Genomic DNA, 23848 nt, shown 5'->3' with positions numbered 1-23848 from the left:
ACTGTTTTGTCCCGTGACCGGACGTTTGGTCGCTGGTCTTTTGTTCGTTGGTCTTTTGGTCGCCGTTCTTTTGGGCGCCGGTCTTTTGGGCGCCGGTCTTTTGGGCGCCGGTCTTTTGGTCGCCGGTCTTTTGGGCGCCGGTCTTTTGGGCGCCGGTCTTTTGGGCGCCGTTAGGGTTAGAGTTAGGGTTTAATATCTAAGTACATTTGACAACCATAACCCTAACGGCGACCAAAAGACCGGCCACCAATGGGGACCAAAGAGTGGCGACCAAAAGACCGGCCAGCAACGGGGACCAAAGAGCGGCAACCACAAGACCGCCGACCAAAAGACCGGCGACCAAAAGACCAGCGACCAAACGTCCAAGCACCATTTTGTCCATATGTTTTTTTGGACAGATCAACAAAACTGCTGTGGGGTTCTATCACAAGTTTTACATTATTGATTGAATTATGTATAATATAATGTGAATGAGTAATAAAAAAGTCAATAATAACACAGCTCTATAAAAATTAAAAAATCAAATAGATGATGTAGGGGATGGAGGGATAGATATATAACTGATAAAATGTGGACACTATACTGTTGTATAGTGTCTGACAAATACAGTAGTATGTCTATTGAGGAAATTTATTGGTTCCAGAAGTTTCTCATGACTCAGATTATTCAGTAGATGCATTATTTCCTATTGAATTTAGCATATTTCATTCAAAGTCTTTATCCTACTATAAAGGCTTTAAAAATTGTAAAGGTATACCAATCTCCCATCTCAACTCATTTTTTGAACCGCTTTATCCTCACTAGGGTCACGGGGTGCTGGAGCTTATCCCAGGTGACTTTGGACACCCTGAATTGGTGGCCAGCCAATCGCAGGGAACAAGGAGACAAACAACCTATCACACCCACACTCATACATAGGGGCATTTTACAGTGTCTAATCAGCCTGCCATTAATGTCTTTGCAATGTGGGAGGGAACCAGCGTACCCGTAGAAAACCCACGGGGTCCTGGGTTCAAATCCATGTCACGTTCATCTGTGTGAGTTTGATTGTCTTCCCCGGCCTCGTGAGTTTTCTCTTTCTACTCCAGTTTCCTCCCACATTCTAAAAACATGCATGGTAGGCTGATTGGTAACTCTAAATTGCTCCTACTATGAGTGTGAGAGTAAATCGTTTTCTGTCTTCTCGTGCCTCGCAATCAGCTGGCCACAGATTCAGTGTCCCTCGCCCCTGGCCTGAAGTCAGCTGGGACTCCAGCACCCCCCGCAACCCTAGTGAGGATAAAGCGGTTCATAAAACAAATGAATAAATGTATGTATGCGAAAAGTGCAAAAACTAGTATTTATTAAGCTATTCAAATGATGTCATGACACAGAACCAAACAAAAATAAAATTGAAAGCAGTCTAGCACATTCTTATGTAAACTATTAAGCACATTATATTCTGCTCGCTCAAAGGACTATGCAAATGTTTGTTCTTCTTAGCTACTCTATCAGAACTATGCTGTAGCTCTCCACTTGGGCTTTCCTTCATCCCACAATCCTTTTGTTATAGTTCTCACTTGGAACATTCAGCATTTAGCTTGTAAACACTGTAGGAAAGTGAGAAAGACATCTCTATGGCTATGTTACATCTACGCTTCTCATATGATATTCCCAAGTATAAAATGCACTCAATCAGGTTCACTTCATCTTCAACAATGCTCACTTCATTGCTAAGCTCTTATATATCAAGTCTCATCCATTTAGTTATATTTTTTGTCTTTTAATGCAGTGGTTATTTTAGTTTTTTGTTACTAAATGATACCTAAACATAATTATATGATCGCAACACTATGAAAAGATGCAAATGTTAAAAACAGTCGCTGTCTGTGCATTTCCTAGTGACGCCTTCAGCAAAAAAAAAACTATTTTATGGCTATAAAACCTCTATTGCAGCTACAGCTGCGACACATAAAAAATAATCAATGAATCAATGCACAAAAATGGCGCAAAGGTGAAGAAAATCACAGAGAATGGAGTAATGCTTGATTACCTTCAGGTGCTGTGTCCAGCGTGAACCAAAGCTTCAGCTTTCCGGGGTGGCTTTCTAAGACCTCGTGTAGCTCATTCTTAAGTAAAATATCTTTCTCTGTCTGCATCACATTAAGCAAATAAAGAAACATGTTTGGGGTTGGTTGATTTCATTGTCCAAAAAACCCCAAAAAAAGTACAGGACTGACCTGGTTGGCAAAAATCAGATGGCAAATTGTGTTGTCGCTAGGGTCACCTGTGATTGACCGAATCAACTGTAACATAGGTGTAATACCTGCAACAGATAATACTTCATTCGCATTACAAATAGGTATAATGCATCCTACATAAAAAAGAGCGGTGTTTTCTGCTAAAGTATTTTAGAAAAATTGCCAATTGAGCAATTAACAAGTATAAATTAATATCCATTGCCTTTTTAAAAATGTTTTTTTTTAATTTTCTGTTTTGAAAATGCATTCACCATTCATTCATTTTCTGAACAATTTATCCTCACATTTATTCGTGTGGGGTGCTGGAGCCTGTCCCAGCTAACTATGGGTACCAAGCGGAGGACACCCTGAATTGGTTGCCAGCCAATTAGTTGTTTTAGAAAATAAACGTATTAATAAAATGGTGCATAAAAAAGTATAGATGAAAAATTGAACTAAAGAATCACACAAATATGATATCTAGAAAAAGATTTCCAGGATTCAAATGTTTCATGATCAAAACTAAATTTCCAGGTTTAAAAACATTAAATAATTGATGATAAATAGGCATTCATATTAGTGCTCAGAAAAATTTGCTTAATAATGTTAATAATTAAAATAGATATTTATCTGATATAATGGAGTGGCCCATCGAAAATTATATAATAAGCTAATAAAAATGACAATCATAATGATGATAATAATAATACTGATGATAATAATAATAATAATAATAATAACAACAATAATAACAATAATAATGTCAATGATTATAACAATGACAATAATAATAGACAATCATGTAAGATAAACGAACCGGTGCCTCCAGCAATCATGCCAATATGTTCGACCTTTAAAATCTGCGGTTCTGACTTCTTGTCCGGCCGAATGGAAAACTGACCTAACCAGAGAAAGGAAAGATATACATTTTATTTAACCTTGTCCAACACTGACATCTGCTGTTTCAAATTGTGTGTTGTACGACATAGTGAACTGCAAGTTAGTGTACTTACTGTACTACATATTACACACATTACCTTTCCCCTTGTACACAAGCAGTCCACTGGGACCCCTGAAGTCAATTGCATCTCCAGTAGTCATGTTATCCAAGTATTGGGACATCTTTCCTCCCTCTGGGAATGCGGGGTGAGAGTTCTTATAGTACACCTGACAATGTTAAAAAAAAAAAAAAAAATACACACATAAAAAGGGATGTTCAAACCTTTTTTGATGGAAGGAATGTGTTAAGAACATTGTTTCCACAGTCTGAACTCAGACCGCAACTGGTCTGAATAGCTATCATCACAAAAGGAATCATAATCTAATGATGGTGCACAGCTAAGTTCACGAACTAATTGCATATACATGTCGAAAGTTTCCCATCTCCTGATGAGGCCAAGATAGATGGTAAGGCCCTGTGGTAGGAGTGGCTTGCCTGAACTGGGCAGCTGCAGCTTGGTATAAGGAGATATAATCATGACACCCACTGCCCTAAAATAAGATAAGGGTAATGGTGCATTTCTGCAGACAGAAACCCTATTGAGCATTAAATGGAGGAGGGAGGAGCTGAAGACCTCTAGTGTCTCCTAGCTCTGTAATGTAATGAGAAAGTGGAAGAGATTTCCAGTGGCAAACTGTGAAGCTTTTGTTATATTCAATTCCTTATCGTGTGCATCTATGCAAAAAAACAGTAATACCTTGAGATATGATATTTCACCAACCATATTGAAAAATGGATGCATGAGATATTTAATGATAGAAGGTTCTTTACGCACTGGATATACGTGACACACTTCCGCACTGCAGAGGAAGGTCGATGCTGGGTGAGCTGAGTTCTCACAGCGCCAGCCGTCGGTATTAGCGGCGGAAAGAAGCACTACTCGGAAAAAGGCGCGCAATACAAAATCCAACTTATGAACATTTTTTTGACATAAACGCAATTTGCAGACATGTTCGTTTGTACCGTTTGTACGTAAGTTGAATGTTCGTAAGTAGGGGGCATCTGTATTTCTAGAAATAGGCACTTAGAACTTAATGTAGGCAGACATTTATCAATGCTGATACCAGTATTTTAGCTAATCAAATGCACGCATCCCAGATTACCTACTTTTCTTTTTGTCATCAATAATACCCAATGTCCCAAGCGACTGTGGGTATTAATCCTGAAATTATTGGGGGCATTTGTTGGACTTACTACTACAGTTCAATAAAAACGAAATAAAAAACATAAGCATGTTAGGCATTGGTTTTGTTGGTTTTTTTCCACTTTGTGACCTTTTCCTGTGATTGCCAATTGAGTTCACCTGTCATTTCCCTGCTCGTGGTGCTGCCTGCTTGCTGCCTGTTGTGTCATCCAGTTTCTGATTGTCTCATCAACCATTGTCTGTCTATTTAAACCCTGTGTTTGTCAGTCCATGTCAGCTTGCCTGTATTAGTCATGCTCATGCCCATGTCCTGTGATCCTTGTTTCCCCACGTCTGACGTCCCCTGTCAGGTTAGATTCTGTTATTTGATTTCAAAGTCTTCGACATTTTTTGAGAAGCTTGTCACAGTCATTAAAGTTTTTTGGTAGTTCACGCTACTCTCTGTCTTTGCCTGCTTCCCTCCGATTGGGTTCGACCACGCTATACGCTCCTACAAAACTTAACTAAGCATGGACTGGTCATTTATTTTTTGATATACTACATCATAAGATTCCACTTCATCTTAGACGTGTCATATTGTGAAATGCATTGAAAAGGCTTAAAAACATAAGTGTCAAATACCTTGACAACTAGGTCGACATATCCTTGCTGGTTATCACTTGAGACTGGTGTGTAAGCTCTGACGACCAGGCTGCCATTCACCTTGGCTGAGAGATACACGTGCTGACCTGGGGAAAAGTACACCACGTAATGTATCAATGCGGTGGTCATTAATGATTAGGACAGGCAGGTAATTTAGTACCTACTGGGAGGCCAAGAATATGATCTGAAGAGGGGAGACCAAAACGAAATTTCTTTGTGTCATGACTAATTTCCTGCAGAAGGTCATGACAAAATTCAGCCCAATATAGATTGAATGACAAATAATCTGTGTAATGCTTTGCCTGTTACCTGTTTATCTATTAACTTTAGTGGATATTTCACAGTAGGGTCTTGCAGAGTGACTAGGAGTTTGATTTTATTTGCAGATCCGCACATTAAGAAGTAAAGCACACTTACAGCCACTATACAAACAGCAACTACCACAGACAGGAGCTGAAACATAAATATTACTTAAACTTACAACCACTATACAAACAGGAGATGAAACATAAATGTTATGTGTGTGATTTAATTGTATTGTACCTTGGGCATGAAACAGGATTACATTGAAGTCCTAAATTAATCTTGTTTTTTACTTTCATTCATTCACTTTTTCATTTTTCATTTCATTTTTCAGAGTACTGTGTGACTTGACAAAGCCTTACCCCAGTGCCAAGTAGTAATAAAAAGATCATTCTCACCATACTTAGGTCCATATTTGAAACAAGTTGCACAGAGTTGAAGATTGTTCTTCTGTTCAAGCAAGAGCAGAGTCCACTCAGTTTGCACCCTTACACACACAAGTATGCACGCATGCTGGGGGAGTTGCCTATGCTGTGACTGTACCGTTACATGTTGACAGCACCAATGGGAAAACAGATTTCAGCATGACACTATATAGTATGACATCACACTTCAGCAGAGGAGGGGATTGTTATAAAACAGAGATTGCAAAGTCCGTTTGTTTATTTAATACTTTATTGTAGAAAATGTGTTTTTTTTTATTTTAAAGATATGGTGCATATACAAAATAGCCTGTACATTAGTAGCAATTGGAGAAATGTACTGTGTTGGACATTTCATGTATAAGTGGAATTACAATTCTCTTTTTTAGATTTCTTGGTACAAACGACAACAACCTCCAGTTGGACAATAATATGATGACATTAACAGTAAAACAGACATGAGCTCCTATTATTTTTTATACCGTACAATAAAAGTTATCATTATTAAACTGAATGTATAATAAGAATGTTATTTAAATCGAATATTTATATGATATTCCTTAATATCATTCATCTTCATTTGAGTTAAAGGTAAAAAAATGAAGCAAAATTCTTTGTAGAGCTACTTTTCCCTCCCTGACGATTCCGAGCCATCATCCTCATCATCAAAGCGCCACTCCTTCCCTTCTTGGAAAAGAAGTCTGCTGCTACTTGACATCCCCATAGCTTCTCTGGTGTCATTCAAGTTCTCTAATAATGAGTACGGACAAAATGTGAGTCACTGAATATTAGTATAATTTTGTTGAGGCCTTTTTTCTTAAATCTGTGGACGAAAAATTCATAAGCAATGTCTGATCTCCCTTGGGTAATTTGCATTTAATTTCTATGTATCATTTTGTTGTTATTTTTAATCTATTTTAGTTGTGGCCTGTGTATGAATGCTGTGGAGGAGGATGCATCATCACATTTGTGTGTATACGCGTTTGGACGCTAAATGTAGATGCAAAATGAAAAACTACAAAATATGTATTGAATTTCTCCAATGAGGTTGACCGTGTTTAAAAACCACGATTAATGGTCAAAAAGACATGATTAGACTATAGCTGCTAATGCGGTTTCAAACATTTAGAATAACTGAAATAATGTACAGATGTTGAGGAAAGAAACAATTTTATAATAGGCAATGGTATTTGGTATATTGGAAACAGTGCTAAATAGTGTTTTTAAAATGATTAAACAATTTAGACAAGTTACCAAAAAATGATGCTATCATTTGTTATTTATATCAAAATGTTTAACTTTTAGTCAATTCATTAAGTATAACTTGCATCGTCAGTGACCACTGACAATAAATATTTTGTATATATTAGTGCCTTGCAATTCTGATATCGAGGGATGAATCCCTGGTGGGTTTTGACCTTCCTGTGTTGAGTTTGCACATTTTCCCCTTTTCTGTGTGGGTTTTCTCCAGGTACTCTGCTTACCTCCCACATCCCAAAAATATGCATGATAATCTGGTTGAGCACTCATGTCCCTTGGTATAAATGTAACATGAATAATATCCTTGTGCATTGCGATTGGCTAGAAACCAGTTCAGGGGGTCACATGCCTCTTGCCTATAGTTGTCTGGGATAGGCTACAGCACCCCATGATCCTTGTGAGAATGAGCGGAATGAAAAATTAATGAATGAATGATCAAATTCATAAATTTAAAACATATTTTGGAAATATTGTACTTTCAATACCTAAACGTGTCCCATGTAGGTGATACTATTTATGGTTCGAGTGAGTAATTGAAGTTTCTGCCCAGCACTTTGAACTCCTATTTAACGTGCCCATTTTCCATCCAACTCCTTTTAGTGATTTATTAATGCAGTTTTTGAAGGATTGGACATTTTATGTTTGAAAGTTTTAAATGTCGTTTTGCCAGAAGCAGGAGGAAGACATTCATTTATTAATAGTGCTAGCGTTACCAGTTAGATAATGTGCAAACCTTACTCAGACTTGCGTTCTGCAAAGGCGCCATACGTACCACCGAATGTTTTTTTTTGTATCTCACAATGCTAATTAGCGCCCCCTCGACTAGATGACACCCGAGCTCCCCAATTCTGTATATGAGTTTTATCCCAAATTAATGAGCTACTATTCAATAACGCCATTATTTCTATAACAAATATATTCCCCTGCAGTCCAACAGTAGGGATAACATTCAGAAACGTACATAAATTGAACCAAATCTGCCTTACTTTGAATACTCGCACTGGCATGGAAAAATATTGTTAATCAAACGATCACTAACCATAAGTTCTTTGGCCCCTCCAACCCAGTTTTCTTCTTTTGTCATCAAAAAGGTCTTTTGGGGAAAGAGATGAAACATTTGTAATCATAATCCAATTGCGGAAGATAAATTAATTTCCTTCAGAGAATCTAATTACATACATATACCTGTATAACTAATAAATGCTATTGTTGCCTTGAATCCTCGATGTGCGATACTGCTGTCCGAGGTGAAGTCAAGGACCATAACACTGTGATAGGACAGGACAGGTGGAGGAATACTGCGACCACATAGCACCGCTTGACAGAAGAAATGGGAGAAAAAAAAAGTCAAAAATGTCAAGTTCTTTGGAGCTATTGTGTTTCGATAGCATATTGGATTTAAAACCATACCAATCTTCTCTGTACCCTGCACCTCGCCCAGGATAGTTAGGGAGTCAAACAAACATCCACTTGACTCCTCAATATCAAAGTCAGTAAAATCCATCTGTGGGAAAATTGCAGCACTTTACACTCATACAAGGAGAAAATCCCCTATTTATAATATATTTAGCGGAATTTATTTACCTTTACAATATGACCCCGTGGAGCATAAACTACCCAGCGAAGAGAGCAGTTGTTTTTGTAGTAGAGTGGGTAATTTGGACTAATCAAATAATTCTGTTCCCTGACTGCAACAATTGTACCGCATTCTGATAGAATCAAAAAAAGAACGGACACACATAAATAGAGAATGACAAACTTAAAAGTTCCAACTGGGACTTGGTGAAAAAAATATAACTTGTTGATTCCTTTACGCTATGCAACATAATATCTAACGCAAAAAGTTTTAATCTTACGTTACACTCAAGTTAAACCTAGTCTAATAACCAAGGCAAAGAGGATAATGTATTCCACCGTGGCTTTTGGTATGAACTCCAAAGGACTGTAGACTCCTCAATAGGTACAGGCGGCTGTGACCCCTTTTGTAGAGGGCATCTATTTTTGTTGACCAGTCTAGTTTGTTGTTGAGGTGAACGCCCAGGTACTTCAAATTCTCCATGATTTCAATGTCTATACCCTGGATGTTCACCAGAGTGGTCTGTTGAGGTGTCCTCTAAAAGTCGATGACCATTTTCTTTGTCTTACTAGTGTTGATGTAAAGGTGGTTTTGCCTACACCAGTCAACAAAGGCTGTGATGACTCCACTGTATTCCAGGTCGTTCCCGTCCGTCACTCATCCAACAGCAGCGGTGTCATCAGAGAACTTCTGGAGGTGGCAGGTGTCTGTATTATGTTTGAAGTCTGATGTGTAGAGGGAGAAGAGGAGTGGAGAAAGCACTGTGCCTTGTGGGGCCACATGCTGCAAGCTACCACATCAGACGTACAGTCCTGGAGTCTCACATATTGTGGTGTGTCAGTGAGGAAGTCGATGATCCATGCGGCGAGGTGGTTCCTTACTACAGCCTCTTCCAGTTTCCCTCTCAGTAGGACCGGATGAATGGTGTTGAACGCATTGGAGAGGTCAAAAAACACCATTCTCACCGTGCTTCCCGTGTTCTCCAGGTGTGAACAAGCCCTCTGCATCAGGTAGGTGGTAGCATCTTCCACACCAATGCCTGGCCGATAGACGAACTGCAGAGGGTCCAGCTCTGCATTCATCAGGGGGCTGAGGTGGTTGAGGATGATCCTCTCCAATGTCTTGATCAGGTGAGAGGTTAATGTTCCCAGCCTGAAGTGGTTTGGCTCCCTGGGGTTCGCAGTCTTTGGAACTGGGACCACGCGGAAAGTTTTCCACAAGGTGGTGATCATCTGCAGACTGAGGCTGAGGTTGAAAATGTGCAGAATCACTTTGCCAAGCTGATCCGCACACAGTAGTCTGGAGCTGAGGCCATCTGGACCGGTAGCCTTCCTTGCCTCGATCTTCTTTAGCTGTTTTATCACCTGATTGACAGTGATGCAGAGACCGGTGGAAGAGGGGGAGGAAGAAGGGGAAAACGAGGGGGAGAGTTGCTTCTGGTCTGGGGGGTCAGGGGAGTGGGGGCATGACTGAATATGTCAAAGAACAGATTCAGTTCATTGGCCCACTCCCTGTTTCCAGACTCCGGGTCTCTCTCACTGTTGCCTCCATGGCCCGAGATGGTGATCAAGCTCCTCCAGACCTCTTTGGTGTTGCCTCTTTGGAGTTTCTTCTCTAGCTTCCTCCTGTAGATGGTCATCCCTTCCTTATCTCTCTCTCTCTCTTCAGCTCCTTCTGGACCATTTTCAGACTATCCTTCTCCCCAGGCTTAAAAGCCCTCTTCTTATTGTTGAGAAGGGCCCTTAGATCGTTGGTGACCCACGGCTTATTGTTGGAGTAACAACAGACCTTCTTGGAGGGAACAATGTTCTCAACACAGAAGTTAATATAATCTGTGATGCAGTGGGTCAAGCTGTCGATGTCTTCCCCATGTGAATTGCAAAGCACCTCCCAGCCAGTCGTCTCAAAACAGTCCCTCAGTACCATGCTGGTCTCTTCGGTCCATCTTTGTATGATCTTTGTGGTAGGTTTTATTTTCCTCACCATAGGGATGTAGGTGGGGATCAGATGGATCAGGTTGTGGTCTAAACGCGGCCTAGTGGGGGAGGGGGGCTGAGCTGTATGCCTCCTTTATGTTGGCATACAGCAGGTCCAGAGTTTTTCGTTCCCTGGTGTGGCACTTCACATACTGAGTGAATGCGGAGAGAGTAGAAGCCAAGGGAGCATGGTTAAAATCACGAGAGATAAGGAGAGACTGGGGGTGTGACATCTATAACCGGGACACACTAGCGTGGAGCAGCTCGCGAGCCACTGCCGCATCGGCCGAAGAAGGTATATACACGCAGTTATTACAATAACGTGCGAGAAGTCCCGGGGGATGTAAAACGGCCTGATGCTAACAGCTACTAGCTCGATATCTCGAGTGCAAAGTTGCTCCTTCACAGTGACACCATCTACTATTAATAAAAACAGCTAGTCCCCCACCTTTCTTCCTACCGCTCTCCTCAGCATCTCTGTCTGCCCTCACCAGAAAGCCATCCAAGGAGATAAGAGAGTCTGGCATTAGCTCATTCAGCCAGGTCTCCATGAAGCACATAATGCAGATTCTCCAATATTGTCGTTGTTTTTTGGTAAGCGCCGTTAGCTCTTCCATCTAATTGGGGAGAGATCTTACGTTCCCCATAATAATAGATGGGATGCTGGGTCTGAAGCCTCGCTTTCTCTCATGACATTTTTTCCCAGCTCTGCATCCTCTTCTCTTCCTCTTTAACTCCACTGGGAGGTTCAGGTCCAGGGGAATCCAGGTGTTGCGTAGCGCTAACGGCTGATCCTTTGTGTAAAAGAGTGTAGGCATGGCTGAGTGAGTCAAAAATGTAATGCCCAAAATGTGAAATTTGAATTTGAAAAAGATAAACTAAACTAGATCAAAGACTGTCTCTCAGCCTGAGTCTTGGAGAAGGGTCTTGAAAGTAAAGTTTTAAAACATTAAAGTATCGAATATAATAAATAAAGCTAAGTAACAAGTAAAATCTTAAGAGACAATAAAACGTAAAAATAAAGGATAAAAAAGTTGTAAAAAAAACAGAATACGAGTGAGGATTTAGCCACAGCAACAAGCAGCCGTTTTGAACGGCGCCTATGATGATTCCAGAAGATAGCAACTCTGTTCAAGCTGTTTTTTTATATCACTGCCCTCTACCACACCCAAATCAAACGATCAACTCATCGGCAAGCTGTGCAGAAGCCTGACTATTTGGTTTGGGTTTGTAGGAGGCGCGAGACGAGGAAAACAGACTGTGTAGGTGCCCTTGTTAATAACCCCTGCATTAGACTGTGTAAGTGGTCAGTTGTTGTATCCAATGTGTGCCATGTTAGATGTTAGAAATTGTGTGCTCACCAGGATCAGGCTCTTTGTGAACAACTTGGTGCGATAGAATAATTCCACTTCCTACAGTATTCATATCAGATGAGAAGACTATTATTGCTTGTTGTGTATTCTTCAGAAGTACTGGGCCAGGAAGAAAACCTCCACAGAAAATTCCTGAGGAGACATTTATAAGAAATCATCAGACTAGGTGTCAGTGCCATAATGTATGTAATAACGCCATATCTGGTATAATATGCAGCACTTAGTGTTTGCAAGTGTGTGCGTCTTACCAACAGGCTGGTTGCTCCCAATTAAAATAGCAAGTCGATCATAGTGACAATAGGAGTCGTTCTCTAAGTTAAAATGAGTAAACGTCAGTAGAACGCTAGAACCTGGAGGAACATGGATAGTCCACACACATAGCCTGTTCACAGAGACAAAGGGAGCACATTTTTGAACCGCAATTGTACGTCAATTGTAACCACAATTTCAAATGTATTCAATTCAAGAATAAAATAATGGCAATAGAACACATTAAAAGGTGGATGAAAAGTAAAAATTGAAGTATAACAAAAATTGTATATGATTCTTATCAAATCAAATTAATCTTCTGATATTGGTGTTAATGCAATGAACATTAATTCATTTGCTAGGTACTTTGACTTACTCGTTGTTTTGATAGTGATCACCGTAGCGGGGTGGGTTTCTGATTATCCCTTTATTTTCAGCTATAATACCATCCTGCACACCGCATAGACCTGAATTACCTTGAACAACAAACAAGATATGAAACCCCAATTCGAAATAAGCTGCGACGTTCTGTTGAACATAAATAAAAAGAGAATACGTACAATGATTTGCAATCATGTTCAACCGATATTTAATGGAATACACTACATTACAAAGACAATATATTTAATAATCAAACTGATAAACCTAATTGTTCATAGAAAATAATCATTAACCTAGTTTGAAAAGAACTGGGACAGAGTCATATTTAACACTTTGATGGATCTCTTTTTTTAAACAATATTCAATTAACATTTCGAAAACTGAGAAAACTCATTTTATGAATATTCATAGATTAAATTATTTCCTATTCTGGGTTTATCTACAGCCTCATGAGTTGAAGAGTCCAGGGTTTTTGTTGTCTTAATTTTGTCATGTCTTGTTAGGGTTTCGGGTGGAGGTGTGTGTTTGTTCCTTTCACCTCGTGTCTCTCCGGGCTTCCCACCCTCTTGTAACCAGCTGCGCGTGATTGATTATCAGCCCTTGTGTGTATACTTAAACCCTGTGTTCTGGTATGTCTGGTTGAGGGAATATTATCTTGTGTACCCAGTGCTTCGTTTGGTCGCAGTCAGCTGAGTCATGTTTTTGCCTCATTGTCAGCGTGCGTCCTCCCCATTCAGTTTTGATTTTGATAACCATGTCCCAGTTTTGTACTGACCACTTTGCATTAAAACGCCAAGTTGTGCACCAGCACTTCCCTTGCCTTTTTACTGCCTGCTTCTTGCCTCCATTGCAGCGCAGCCGAGGCTTATCCCGACAAATTTATGTTTCATAATGCACCACACATTTTCCGTTCTAATACCCACACTCTTGACCATGAAGCCATGCTGTAAAAACTAGTAACTTCTGCAGAAAATGGTTTGGCAATGTCTTTCTGAAATAAGTAGGAAAGCAAGAAAAAGACATTGCTTGGGTGGCAGTAAATTTCACTCAAACATGTATGCATTCCTAAACTTTCTCCCAGCTCTTTTAGAATGTGTTGCAGCCATAAAATTCTAAGTTAATAATTATTTGTTTAAATATCAAACAGTGTATTTGTAGTATATCCTAATAGTAGGTAGAACATGATTTATGTATAGTATTGTATTTTGTTCGTATTAATGCATAACATGGTTGCAATTTTAAATGTGGCAGAGATGAAGGAAAAAACATTTTACCTAATGACTTCCTTCCTCGCCACTGGTCATCAGCTAAACAAATGAAGAAGGCAAAACTTGTTTATTTTGTTCATAAAAGCACAACCTGCCTAATGTCAATAAGCCCTTCTAGTATATATTTTTTAAATAACGTCATCTTATATTCTTGTCTCACATGGTTGGGAATTATCTCCCTATTTAACCGTCTCAGTTCATGGGATGTGAACTATTAAAAAAAATGGAAATTCTATATATACGCATGTACATGTACGCATGTATTCGTGTACACGTGTATATATAAAATTATATAATTATATATACAAATTATATATATATATATATATATATATATAAATAAATAAATATATATATATATATATATATATATATATATATATATATATATATATATATATATATATATATATATATACATACATATATACATATATACATATATACATATATACATATATACATATATACATATATATACAAATATATACATATATACACATATATATACATATATATACATATATATACATATATACATATATACATATATATATACATATATACATATATACATATATATATATATATATATATATATATATATATATATATATATATATATATATATATATATATATATATATATATATATATATATATATATATATATATATATATATATATATATATATATATATATATATATAAATATATATATATATATATACATATACATATATATATACATATATATATATATATATATATATATATATATATATATATATATATATATATATATATATATATATATATATATATATATATATATATATATATATATATATATATATATATATATATATATATATATATATATATATATATATATATATATATATATATATATATATATATATATATATATATATATATATATATATATATATATATATATATATATATATATATATATATATATATATATATATATATATATATATATATATATATATATATATATATATATATATATATATATATATATATATATATATATATATATATATATATATATATATATATATATATATATATATATATATATATATATATATATATATATATATATATATATATATATATATATATATATATATATATATATATATATATATATATATATATACATATATATACACACACACTTTTATCTACTTCAACAAATGAGAACAGGGCTTTGCTTTGACATCTAGGGCAAAAATAATCGATACTATAGTTTTTTTTTTTTTTAACTCACCATTTCGCAATGTATACTTGATCCATGGTAGCAAAAGCCTCACATTGGTAAAAATGCCAGGTGATCCTCTTTTAGTTGGGGGACGGCTGCTGTTGTTTCCCCAGCTGCGACCACATCCCTTACCCCATGAAGTTATACCAAGCGCCTCCCAGCGTCTGCTGCCAGATGTTGCGCGACATACGAGTGGACTCCCCGAGTCTCCCTAATGAAATATTATGGTTACAAATATTGGTGATTGTAACAAGTCTAATGTGCCCTAATGTGTCACAGGTGGTAATCTGTTTTCCTCTCGCATTCAAAACATTACAATGTATCCGTTTAGAATGGTTAACTGATCGGTTCTGAACAAGAGGATTGTTTTATTTTTAAATCGAGGAAAATGCAAAATATCAATCAACTTCCTATAACGCAAGGATATTAAACTCATTTTTGTTTGCGGGAACTCGTTTATGGCAATTCGATCCCATCTGGGCAGAAGCCACTCCCCTGTCCTCTGCCTGCTACTAGGACTCACCACTAAAGTAAGAAAATAAAAACTAGAGTCACCTCTATTTAAAAAAATAAAATAAACATATCTATCTATCTACCCTAGTTGTGGTCAAAAGTTTACATACACTTGTGAAGAACAATGTCATGGCTCTCTTGAGTTTCAAGTTATCACTTTTGTTCTGTTCACCCATAATAAAGTCATAAAAGAACCAAACTTCATGAATGTTTTTTGTGACAAAGAAGTATCTGTTCCAATCACTTTAACAGAAAAAAAAATCAGAGTTGTAGAAATAACTGGGTTAGAGAGCCATGAGATTATACATCTACATACATGTAAACATATACGCACATACATACATACATACACACGTACACACGTACACACACACACATACACACACATATATACACGTATATATAATGTATTTTTTATTCTATTTAAGTAGAGGTGACTGGGGTTTTTCATTTATCGCGGCCCTGTCTGGTCTACATTAATCGCGATAATCGAGGGATTACTGTATTAGTGACATATTCTCAAATAAACCCACAAACATGACATGTACCTGACACGTGTCTCTTCCTCCTCTCTCTTGTCCCGCGCAAATAACTGTATTTGCTGCATGGGGTGCTCTCGTGACAGTCTGGAGAACATATTTACATTTAGCTGGATCTACCAAATCCAATTGAACCTCTCTCAGGACAGCAGGAAGCCGACCTCCTGAGAAAAAAAAATGAGAGAAGAGGGAAATTCCTCAAATTTTACCATACAACATAGAGTAGTCTGTATGAAGAATATGACTTGCGTTCTTTTATTCTGCCCCATCCACCAACGATGCAATTGGTTTGGGCTGGACTGGACTCGTCAGGTAGTGGCAAGCATATAGGCTGGACAAAGGATCCTAGTTAAAAAAAAAACAACAACACAAAAAACACCAAAACATGTGATGAATCCTAAGTGTATGTCAAACTGACCTTTATGAAAATGGAAACTCACCAAGTTTAATTTTTTTATCAAGCTGTACAAGTGCCACATCAAAACTCATGGGTACATCATGGTGGAATTTCTCATGGAATGAAATGGATTTGATGGAAATGACCTGCTCCTCTGCGTCCTCTATTCTCCGGTCATACTCACCCACTACCACTGTAACACCACTGACAAACCTTCTGAAAAAAAGCAGTTTGCAGTGACATTTTAATTGCAATCAATTTCTAGTAGGGCCATACAATAGCTGTATTATTATACTTTGAGAAGGACAGAAAGCAATGTGCAGCAGTCATTATCCAGCGGTTGCTCAGGATCACACCTCCACAGAAATGTAATCCCTTATTCCGCAGGGACACCTATACATAAATCCAAATCACTAAATAAAATAGGTAGGGTCAGTAAACCGACTAATAAATTAGCACATTATTACTAACCAGCCATGGTTGTGATCCATATATGGATTCAGTCCCTCCAACCACCCTCAAAAAAGGAACCAAAGCACTTGTCCTTAGAGGAACACCACATTTTGAAGCTGCAAAATGCATAAAGATTTTTCAATCATTTACTGTAGTCTTCACATTTATTCGGTTAATACTCACCTAGTTGAGTAGTATTACTGCACAACAAGAAACTGAGAAGAGCAATGGTAGTCCCTTTCCCGACCAAAAAAGTCATGACTTGGTTCAACACAAAACTACCGTATGTTTGACAACCTGAATGTGTGTATAAAAAAAGAGGAAAACTCACAAAGGGTGGGTCCTGTGTTGAGTTGCTCCAAGCACAAACAGGCAACATTTAAAAGTATAAGCAGCCTGAATATCACAAATGGTTTAAAAACCTTGGCACAGATGCTGTAAAACAATTGGAGTCGAGGGTGCGGTGTAAATCTCATTGCAAAGAAAACCAATCTTAGTATTTTACTGAATTCAGTGTCTATAATGTTGTTCTATAAAAGGTTTGGGTAATAATAGTGGTCTTGGTAAAATCCATTCACACTCATTTACAATGTTGTTGCTTCTATCACTGTTCCCCTAAGCCAGCGAAGTTTATTGTAGGTGATTGAAAATAAAGAGCAGCTGTGAACAGGATGACCTTTAAGGTAAAAGCTTTACAAGATGAGCCATAGAAACTCAGCCCATTGTGAATCCCAAATAAGAAGAGTAAGAAAAAGAGTGAAATAGAAGTCTTGCAACCTTTCTCAGCACTTGGTTACTTACTTGACAACAACAATGAGGGAGGCAGTCTTGATAGGTACAGAAAATCCCATCATTAAGTAGATTTACCACAGTCCTAAGGGAATCAGTAACACAAAAAGGTGGGTACAGTCTCTGCATACTTCTGGGGAAAATAGCAACATAAGAATAGTTGCTACGACTGTTTTTGTTGCCAATGGAAATCTATAATTCCTGATGAAACTTCTCAACTATAAAAAAGTATTCAGAATAACTTTTTATTTATCTAGTAACTCACCAGTGGCGGGCTGTGCATTTAACACCTGGGCCTTCAGTAGTGCTACGTGTGAATCAATCCAACCCTCAATAAGTATTTTATGTCTATAAAACCTTTACTGCAGCTACAGCGTCAACATATAAAAATAATCAAAAATAACCTCAAAAATGTGTATATTATTTCAGAAAATAGACATTTTACTCGACAAAATTATTTTTATTTATGCACAAAATCCATCTTCTTCTCTTGCCTCAAGAAGATTTCCATTATTTGTCGTACAGATTACACGTGCGTTTCAGGTCCATCAACAAGTTCTTTTCTATTGTCATCAAAGCTAATGCTGAAAGTCCAGTTTGTCCTGTTGTATTTCTAGCATAAGTTTTGATTCAATTCAGGACTGAAAATGTCCATTCGACAGAAGCAGTGGACATGGGGATGGTCACTGCCAAACACACTAATGTGTACAGCCCATGCTCTCACTCAGATTTTTTTGCTGATGGAAATCAAAGAGATCAGTGGGAGATTTTCCTGCAAAATCATCCATGGCATACATTACAATGAGGCCCCCTGAGTCAGTACTAAATTGAGCCGATGGGCATAGCAGTGTATAAATAAAGCTAACGGTGCTCTCTCCTTACCTTTAGCCTGCACCTCATTTGATCCAGAATCACATGACCGCTGCACAATCATAACACTGCCGCAACTTTACCCAGACATTCATTTTCCACCCAAAATTGAATTATGAGACCTGCAATGGCATTGGCTCGCTTCCCCTGGTAACATTTTCAAATCTGACGAGGCGCACCTTGACACCTTTGCCCGTGACGTAACGCAGAACCAGTGCGAGCTGTGCAGCATAACTCGCGTCTGTTCTCTCGTCCACCATTACAGAGACAAACATCTTTTTTAAAATTTCACTTCTGATCTCTTCCTCCATCCCTTCAGCAATAGTAGTGATCGGTAGTTTTGTATTTTGCCCGACGTGCCACTAAACACTTTATTAGTGGACAGATGGTAATGGAAATCTGTGTTTTTCTCAGCAATTGGTTTTGGGGAGGCAGCTCACCAAAATGAAAGTTCCTGCTTCCCCCCAAAACATGAGGCAGTCTATCAAACTTTTAAAGATTTCCCTATTTTTCTTTACTTTTTCGTTGTGGCGCTCCGTTTCACTGCACACTTGCTCATTGAATTGTAACTCCACTCGGGATTCTACAAAAGTCTTGGAGCGCACCGTTACTTGTAAGTGTCCGGCAGTGCTTTGGTGTCTCAATGCTGCCTTGGTTAAACAAGTCAAATTTGCAAATCCAGTGTTGCTCCAAACACCATGTCGATTGGTGGCAAATAACAAGCACTCCCAGCAATACAATTTGCATTGATTTTCAGAGCCCATGAGCCAGGGGTAGCGCTCGTAGTTGGCGAACTGAAAGTGGAGCACACTCTTTTCCCGGCTGTAATAGGGTTGCCAGTTTCAGAGTTGACCGCCCTTTCTTAATGATGTCCTTTTTTCCATCTGTAGTCCATCTGGAAAATGGCTTTGCCAGCAAATCTGAAACCAAATCCACTTGTTTTCCTGTGTCGGCCATTGTAGGTGGAATTTGCTAACTCTGACTGGCTCACTCTGGCTTTGTTCCACCTACTCGATGACTGGCCAATCATCGTTGGTGAAAGCGATGACGTATCCTTACGCCAGCGAGAAGGCAATGACATATACCTATTCCTGCAAGAAAGCATTGTGGTGTTGCCAACTCGAAATCTGATCGTTTAAAGCAACACAACGCGTGTTTGATGCAGCAGAGCCCGCAGAACTGATTGTGAAGGCCTTGAGGCAGATTTCTGCTCCGCCCAACAAATAATGGCCATAATTCGATTGGTTAAATGCTTCAATATGAAAACACACCTCTGGAAGCAGTGCAACCAGGGGGGAAAGCAATGAAAGGAAGCTAACAGACAATTTGGAATTCTTTAATAAGTATTGATGGACAAAATATAAAATATGATTCAGATATTTTTTAGGGCAGCAGAGAAGGCCTTGAAGGCCATGACGGCCCACCACTGTAACTCACAGATAACAAAGCAAAACAGAAGCGCCTGGTTAGTTTTCCTTATCATGCCACAACTCCACTACTTTAAATTACTGATGATGGTTACAGCAACACCAATGCATCATAGATCCTTAGATCCACTATCATGACGGTGCACGTACTGCTTTCAGTCAGGTCTTGTCTTTTGGGGGTTTAGTATGAATTCATATTCTTGGACTTTTCCCCGTGTGATCTGTCCTTGCAATTGCTCATTGAGTTTACTTGTCACTTCCCCGTCCCTGGTGTCTCTCCTGCTCATGCCCTCCAGTGCAAGGGTGGGCAAACTACTCCACAAAGGGCCGCAGTGGGTGCAGGTTTTCAATCTAACCTATAAAGAGGCCACCTTTTCACCAATCTGGTGTCCTCTAAGTGCAATCAGTGGATTGCAGTCAGGTGCTTCTTGTTTTCTGGTGAAATCTCATTGGTTAAAATGCCTTTGCTAGATCGGTTAAAACAAAAACCTGCACTCACAGCGGACATCGAGGACCGGTTTGCCCACCCCTACTCGCCCAGGTGTTTCTGATGATCTTGTCAGCCCTTGCATGTATATGTACATATATACACATACATATGTAGCGATATGATCGCACCGAGATGTTGTGGCGCAATCGGAGGGATGAGGACCCGGTAGCAGGCGAGCAGGAGGGGATGAGTCGAACTGTTCTCATGACAGTAACTTTAATGGCTCAAAAAGCTTTACAAAATAACAGGGACTTGTACATCCCAAAATGAAACAAAACCGGAACATGGGGAACAGTACCTTTGCAGCGATGTATCCTGAATCTAGCAGGACGATCCGACAATGACTACCACTTCCGTGGTGCTTAAATACCAACATCCGGAAGTAATCAAGAATAACTCACAGCTGCTCTAGCCTAACGACAAGCCAGGAGGGACAACCTGACAGTACCTCTCCTCTAAGGGACGGATTCCAGACGTCCTAATGCCGAATGTCCATGAGAAGCGAAAAGCAGGAATGAAGGGTGGGTGGGAACGCTTAACATCGTCCGGGGGCCTTCGATCCAGCCTGTGATTAGGTGTGGGAGTGGCCGGTCCGGTGGGCGTCCGCCTCGACCGGTGACGAGGCGTAGGAGAGGCCTATCCGGCGGGCGTCCGTGCTGCCATTTGGAGAGAAGTGGAAGTGCCCAGTCCGGCCGGCATCCCCGCCGATCCTTTAAGTGCTGGCCAAGTCCCCTGCCCTCAACAAACACCAACATCTTAGAAAGGTCATCGGGCACCTTACCCTGGGTGCTAGGGAGGCCCGTAGAGTCTTGACAAAAGACCGACTCGTGCAGGGGATGGGAGGTGCTGTCCATGATGGACATCATCCTGGTCAGCATCCTCCGCTCTCCCACTTCCTCCACAGAGTCCAAAGGACAGCTTGTTCACCCTGTTCCCGTCCCTCACCGTGCTACCGCATCCCCAACAGACCTTAACAGACCAGACAGATTTTACTCACCAACAATCCTTTTAACTGTACACAATATCCAGCCTCCTTTCTTTCTTCCTTACTTGTTGAGGTGCTTTCGTGAAGCAGGCATGCCTGACAACTCTTCATTGACCACATATTTTTTTGTGCCCAAGCAGTAGTTGTATGTCTGAAAAGCTCTAGTATTTGTATTTACTCATTAAATTCTGCAAGGAAGTGGAGTTTATCCCATTTTTGTGCACTGATTTTTTGATTATTTTTTATGTGTCACAGCTGTAGCTGCAGCAGTTTTTGAGGGTTGGATTAATTCGTTGAAGGCATTACGAGAAATTGCCCAGATCACCACTCATAAATGTAGATATACAACATATACCTATAAACATATGTATGTATATGTATATGTATATATGCATATATGTATGTATATATGTATATATGCATATATGTATGTATATATGTATATATGTATGTATGTATGTATCATACCTGTCAACTTGTACATTTTACACGTATTTTATACAATTTTCACCATTTCAAATCATGTACGCCGTACACCGACTTTTGTACGGGGAAAATTTTTGTTTAAAAAAAAAATCGCCAATATATATAAAACCGATCTCAACAAGACCGTTTTGGCTAAAATCCAGATAGTCTCGTAGGCTGGTAGCCAACGACGCTACTGTCATCGATCGTTACTATTTTCACGACGTATACCAGCAAAATTTATCCTCAATCGTATGTATTTTTTTTAGCAGTGTATACGGCCATATCGATAAAGGAGGACATGCCCATGCGTAGATATAACTAAAATTAAACATTAAATATTGTGGAAGCAAGCATGGAGGAGCCACCTAGTAAGAAACGAGTTACCGCGAGTAAACATGCGTCGTACGGTGTTTGTACGTTTTTTGGGGGAATCATAATCATTTATAAGGGCAGTTATCGGCAGAGGTTGACAGGTATGATGTATATATTTATAAATATATGTATGTATGCATATATGTAGCAGTTTGCACCATTGCTACATGTAAATTGGTGCCATAGTAGGTGGATTTGAGCAGACTTTCCAAGAGGCAGTTTGAATGTGAACATATTTTCTGCTTGAGAGGTCCTATTCTAAACCATATAAGCTCTGTGTTCCTGTTTATGTAGGTCCGTATCCTGGTCTAGACAGTTATTGTTAAGAAGAGTTGCAGTAAGGAGTGTGCACCACAAAGTACACATCTTATTTTATTTGAACGCCAAGCACATATACTGCAAATATGACAATACGGATTCATTGTGGTTTGGGCATTTGTAAAACGACATAGTTAAGTGGAACATATATTTTATTCCCTGGCCGTTATACATTAAACCATACATTTACCAACCAATTTAAATTGTTTAAATGAACATTTCTTACAGGCAAATTCTGTCTATGAGCAAATTAGGGTAACCAACGAGATTCAAGATTTTCTTGGCCATGCACACAAGGATTCTTTTTACTCACTGGAGAAAAGGACTCACAGGCAAACAGCTTCCAAAGGCCTTGAACTCTGCACCCCATTAACAAGGGGGGAATCCTTGGCATAATATTTTATCTACATAAGGGGTCACCAACTCTGGAAGTGCTTGATATTTTTCACTGATCGACATGGTGTTTGGAGCAACACCGGATTTGCAAATGTGACTTGTTTAACCAAAGCAGCAATGAGACACCAAAGCACTGCCAGACACTTACAAGAAACGGTGCACCCCAAAACTTTTGGGGAAACCCGAGTGGAGTTACAGTTCAGCGAGCAAGTGCGCATGGAAACAGAGCGCCACAACAAAAAGGTAAAGAAAAATAGGGAAATCTTAAAAAGTTTGATACTGTCATTTTTTGGGGGCAAGCAGGAACTTTCATTTCGGGGACACGATGAAAGTGCTGCATCCCCAAACAAAGGAAATTATGTGGACCTTCTTTCTCTCATTGCTTAGAGAAAGAAATTTACATTACCAGCTGTCCACTAATTAAGTGTTTAGTGGCAAAATACAAAACATTCTGATCAATGTTATTGCTGAAGTGACTAGGAAGAGATCAGGAGGGAAATAAAAAAGTAGTTTATCTCTGTAATGGTGGATGAAAGGACTAACGCGAGTAATGCAGCACAGATCGCATTGTATCTGCATTATGTCACAGGCAAAGGTGTCCAGAAGCAGTTCGTCTGATTTGAATATGTTAGCAGTGTGAAGTGAGCCGATGACATTGCAGGTCGTATCAATTTTTGGTGGAAATGAATGTCTGGATAAAGTTGTTAATCAGTGTTATGACGGT

At 38.8% G+C, this 23848-nt stretch overlaps 2 protein-coding genes across 2 annotated transcripts in view; both read right to left on the bottom strand.

Annotated features, from left to right (window-relative positions):
* Positions 1-5869, bottom strand: part of cyb5r2 (cytochrome b5 reductase 2) — a 6226-nt gene extending 357 nt beyond the window's left edge. Inside the window, exons 1-8 of the mRNA XM_077712140.1 lie at positions 5707-5869; positions 5315-5458; positions 5166-5238; positions 4985-5091; positions 3257-3386; positions 3037-3120; positions 2220-2305; positions 2033-2132 (exon numbers count right to left, since the gene is read on the bottom strand). Of these exons, the coding sequence (XP_077568266.1) occupies positions 2033-2132; positions 2220-2305; positions 3037-3120; positions 3257-3386; positions 4985-5091; positions 5166-5238; positions 5315-5458; positions 5707-5721 (739 nt within the window). The 5' untranslated portion in view covers positions 5722-5869. The remainder of the gene's footprint in view (positions 1-2032; positions 2133-2219; positions 2306-3036; positions 3121-3256; positions 3387-4984; positions 5092-5165; positions 5239-5314; positions 5459-5706) is intronic.
* A 54-nt stretch (positions 5870-5923) lies between these two features.
* LOC144212330 (ovochymase-2) lies at positions 5924-18979 on the bottom strand. Its single transcript, XM_077740113.1, has 16 exons — positions 18848-18979; positions 17877-17883; positions 17028-17125; positions 16852-16949; positions 16600-16772; positions 16409-16504; positions 16169-16323; positions 15117-15318; positions 12541-12640; positions 12164-12297; positions 11904-12047; positions 8575-8699; positions 8401-8494; positions 8176-8307; positions 8030-8083; positions 5924-6480 (listed from the first exon to the last, which is right to left on the bottom strand). Exons 1-16 carry the CDS (start codon positions 18977-18979, stop codon positions 6353-6355), a joined length of 1872 nt encoding a protein of 623 aa, XP_077596239.1. The 3' UTR covers positions 5924-6352.
* Positions 18980-23848: the final 4869 nt, after the last annotated feature.

The sequence above is a fragment of the Stigmatopora nigra genome, chromosome 2 (genome assembly GCF_051989575.1).
Source record: "Stigmatopora nigra isolate UIUO_SnigA chromosome 2, RoL_Snig_1.1, whole genome shotgun sequence".
Classification (NCBI taxonomy): domain Eukaryota; kingdom Metazoa; phylum Chordata; class Actinopteri; order Syngnathiformes; family Syngnathidae; genus Stigmatopora; species Stigmatopora nigra.
The sequence above is the reverse complement of the archived record's forward strand: the minus strand, read 5'-3'. Positions and strand labels throughout refer to the sequence as shown.

Excerpts from the sequence above, each read along its gene's own strand:
- LOC144212330 (XM_077740113.1), bottom strand. The coding sequence starts at position 18,979 with ATGGAGGAAGAGATCAGAAGTGAAATTTTAAAAAAGATGTTTGTCTCT. Across the intron at positions 12,641-15,116 it reads CAAGTATACATTGCGAAATG|GTAATTCAGGTCTATGCGGT; the intron begins GTGAGTTAAAAA and ends TTGTTGTTCAAG. Across the intron at positions 12,298-12,540 it reads GATCACTATCAAAACAACGA|GCTATGTGTGTGGACTATCC; the intron begins GTAAGTCAAAGT and ends CTCTGTGAACAG.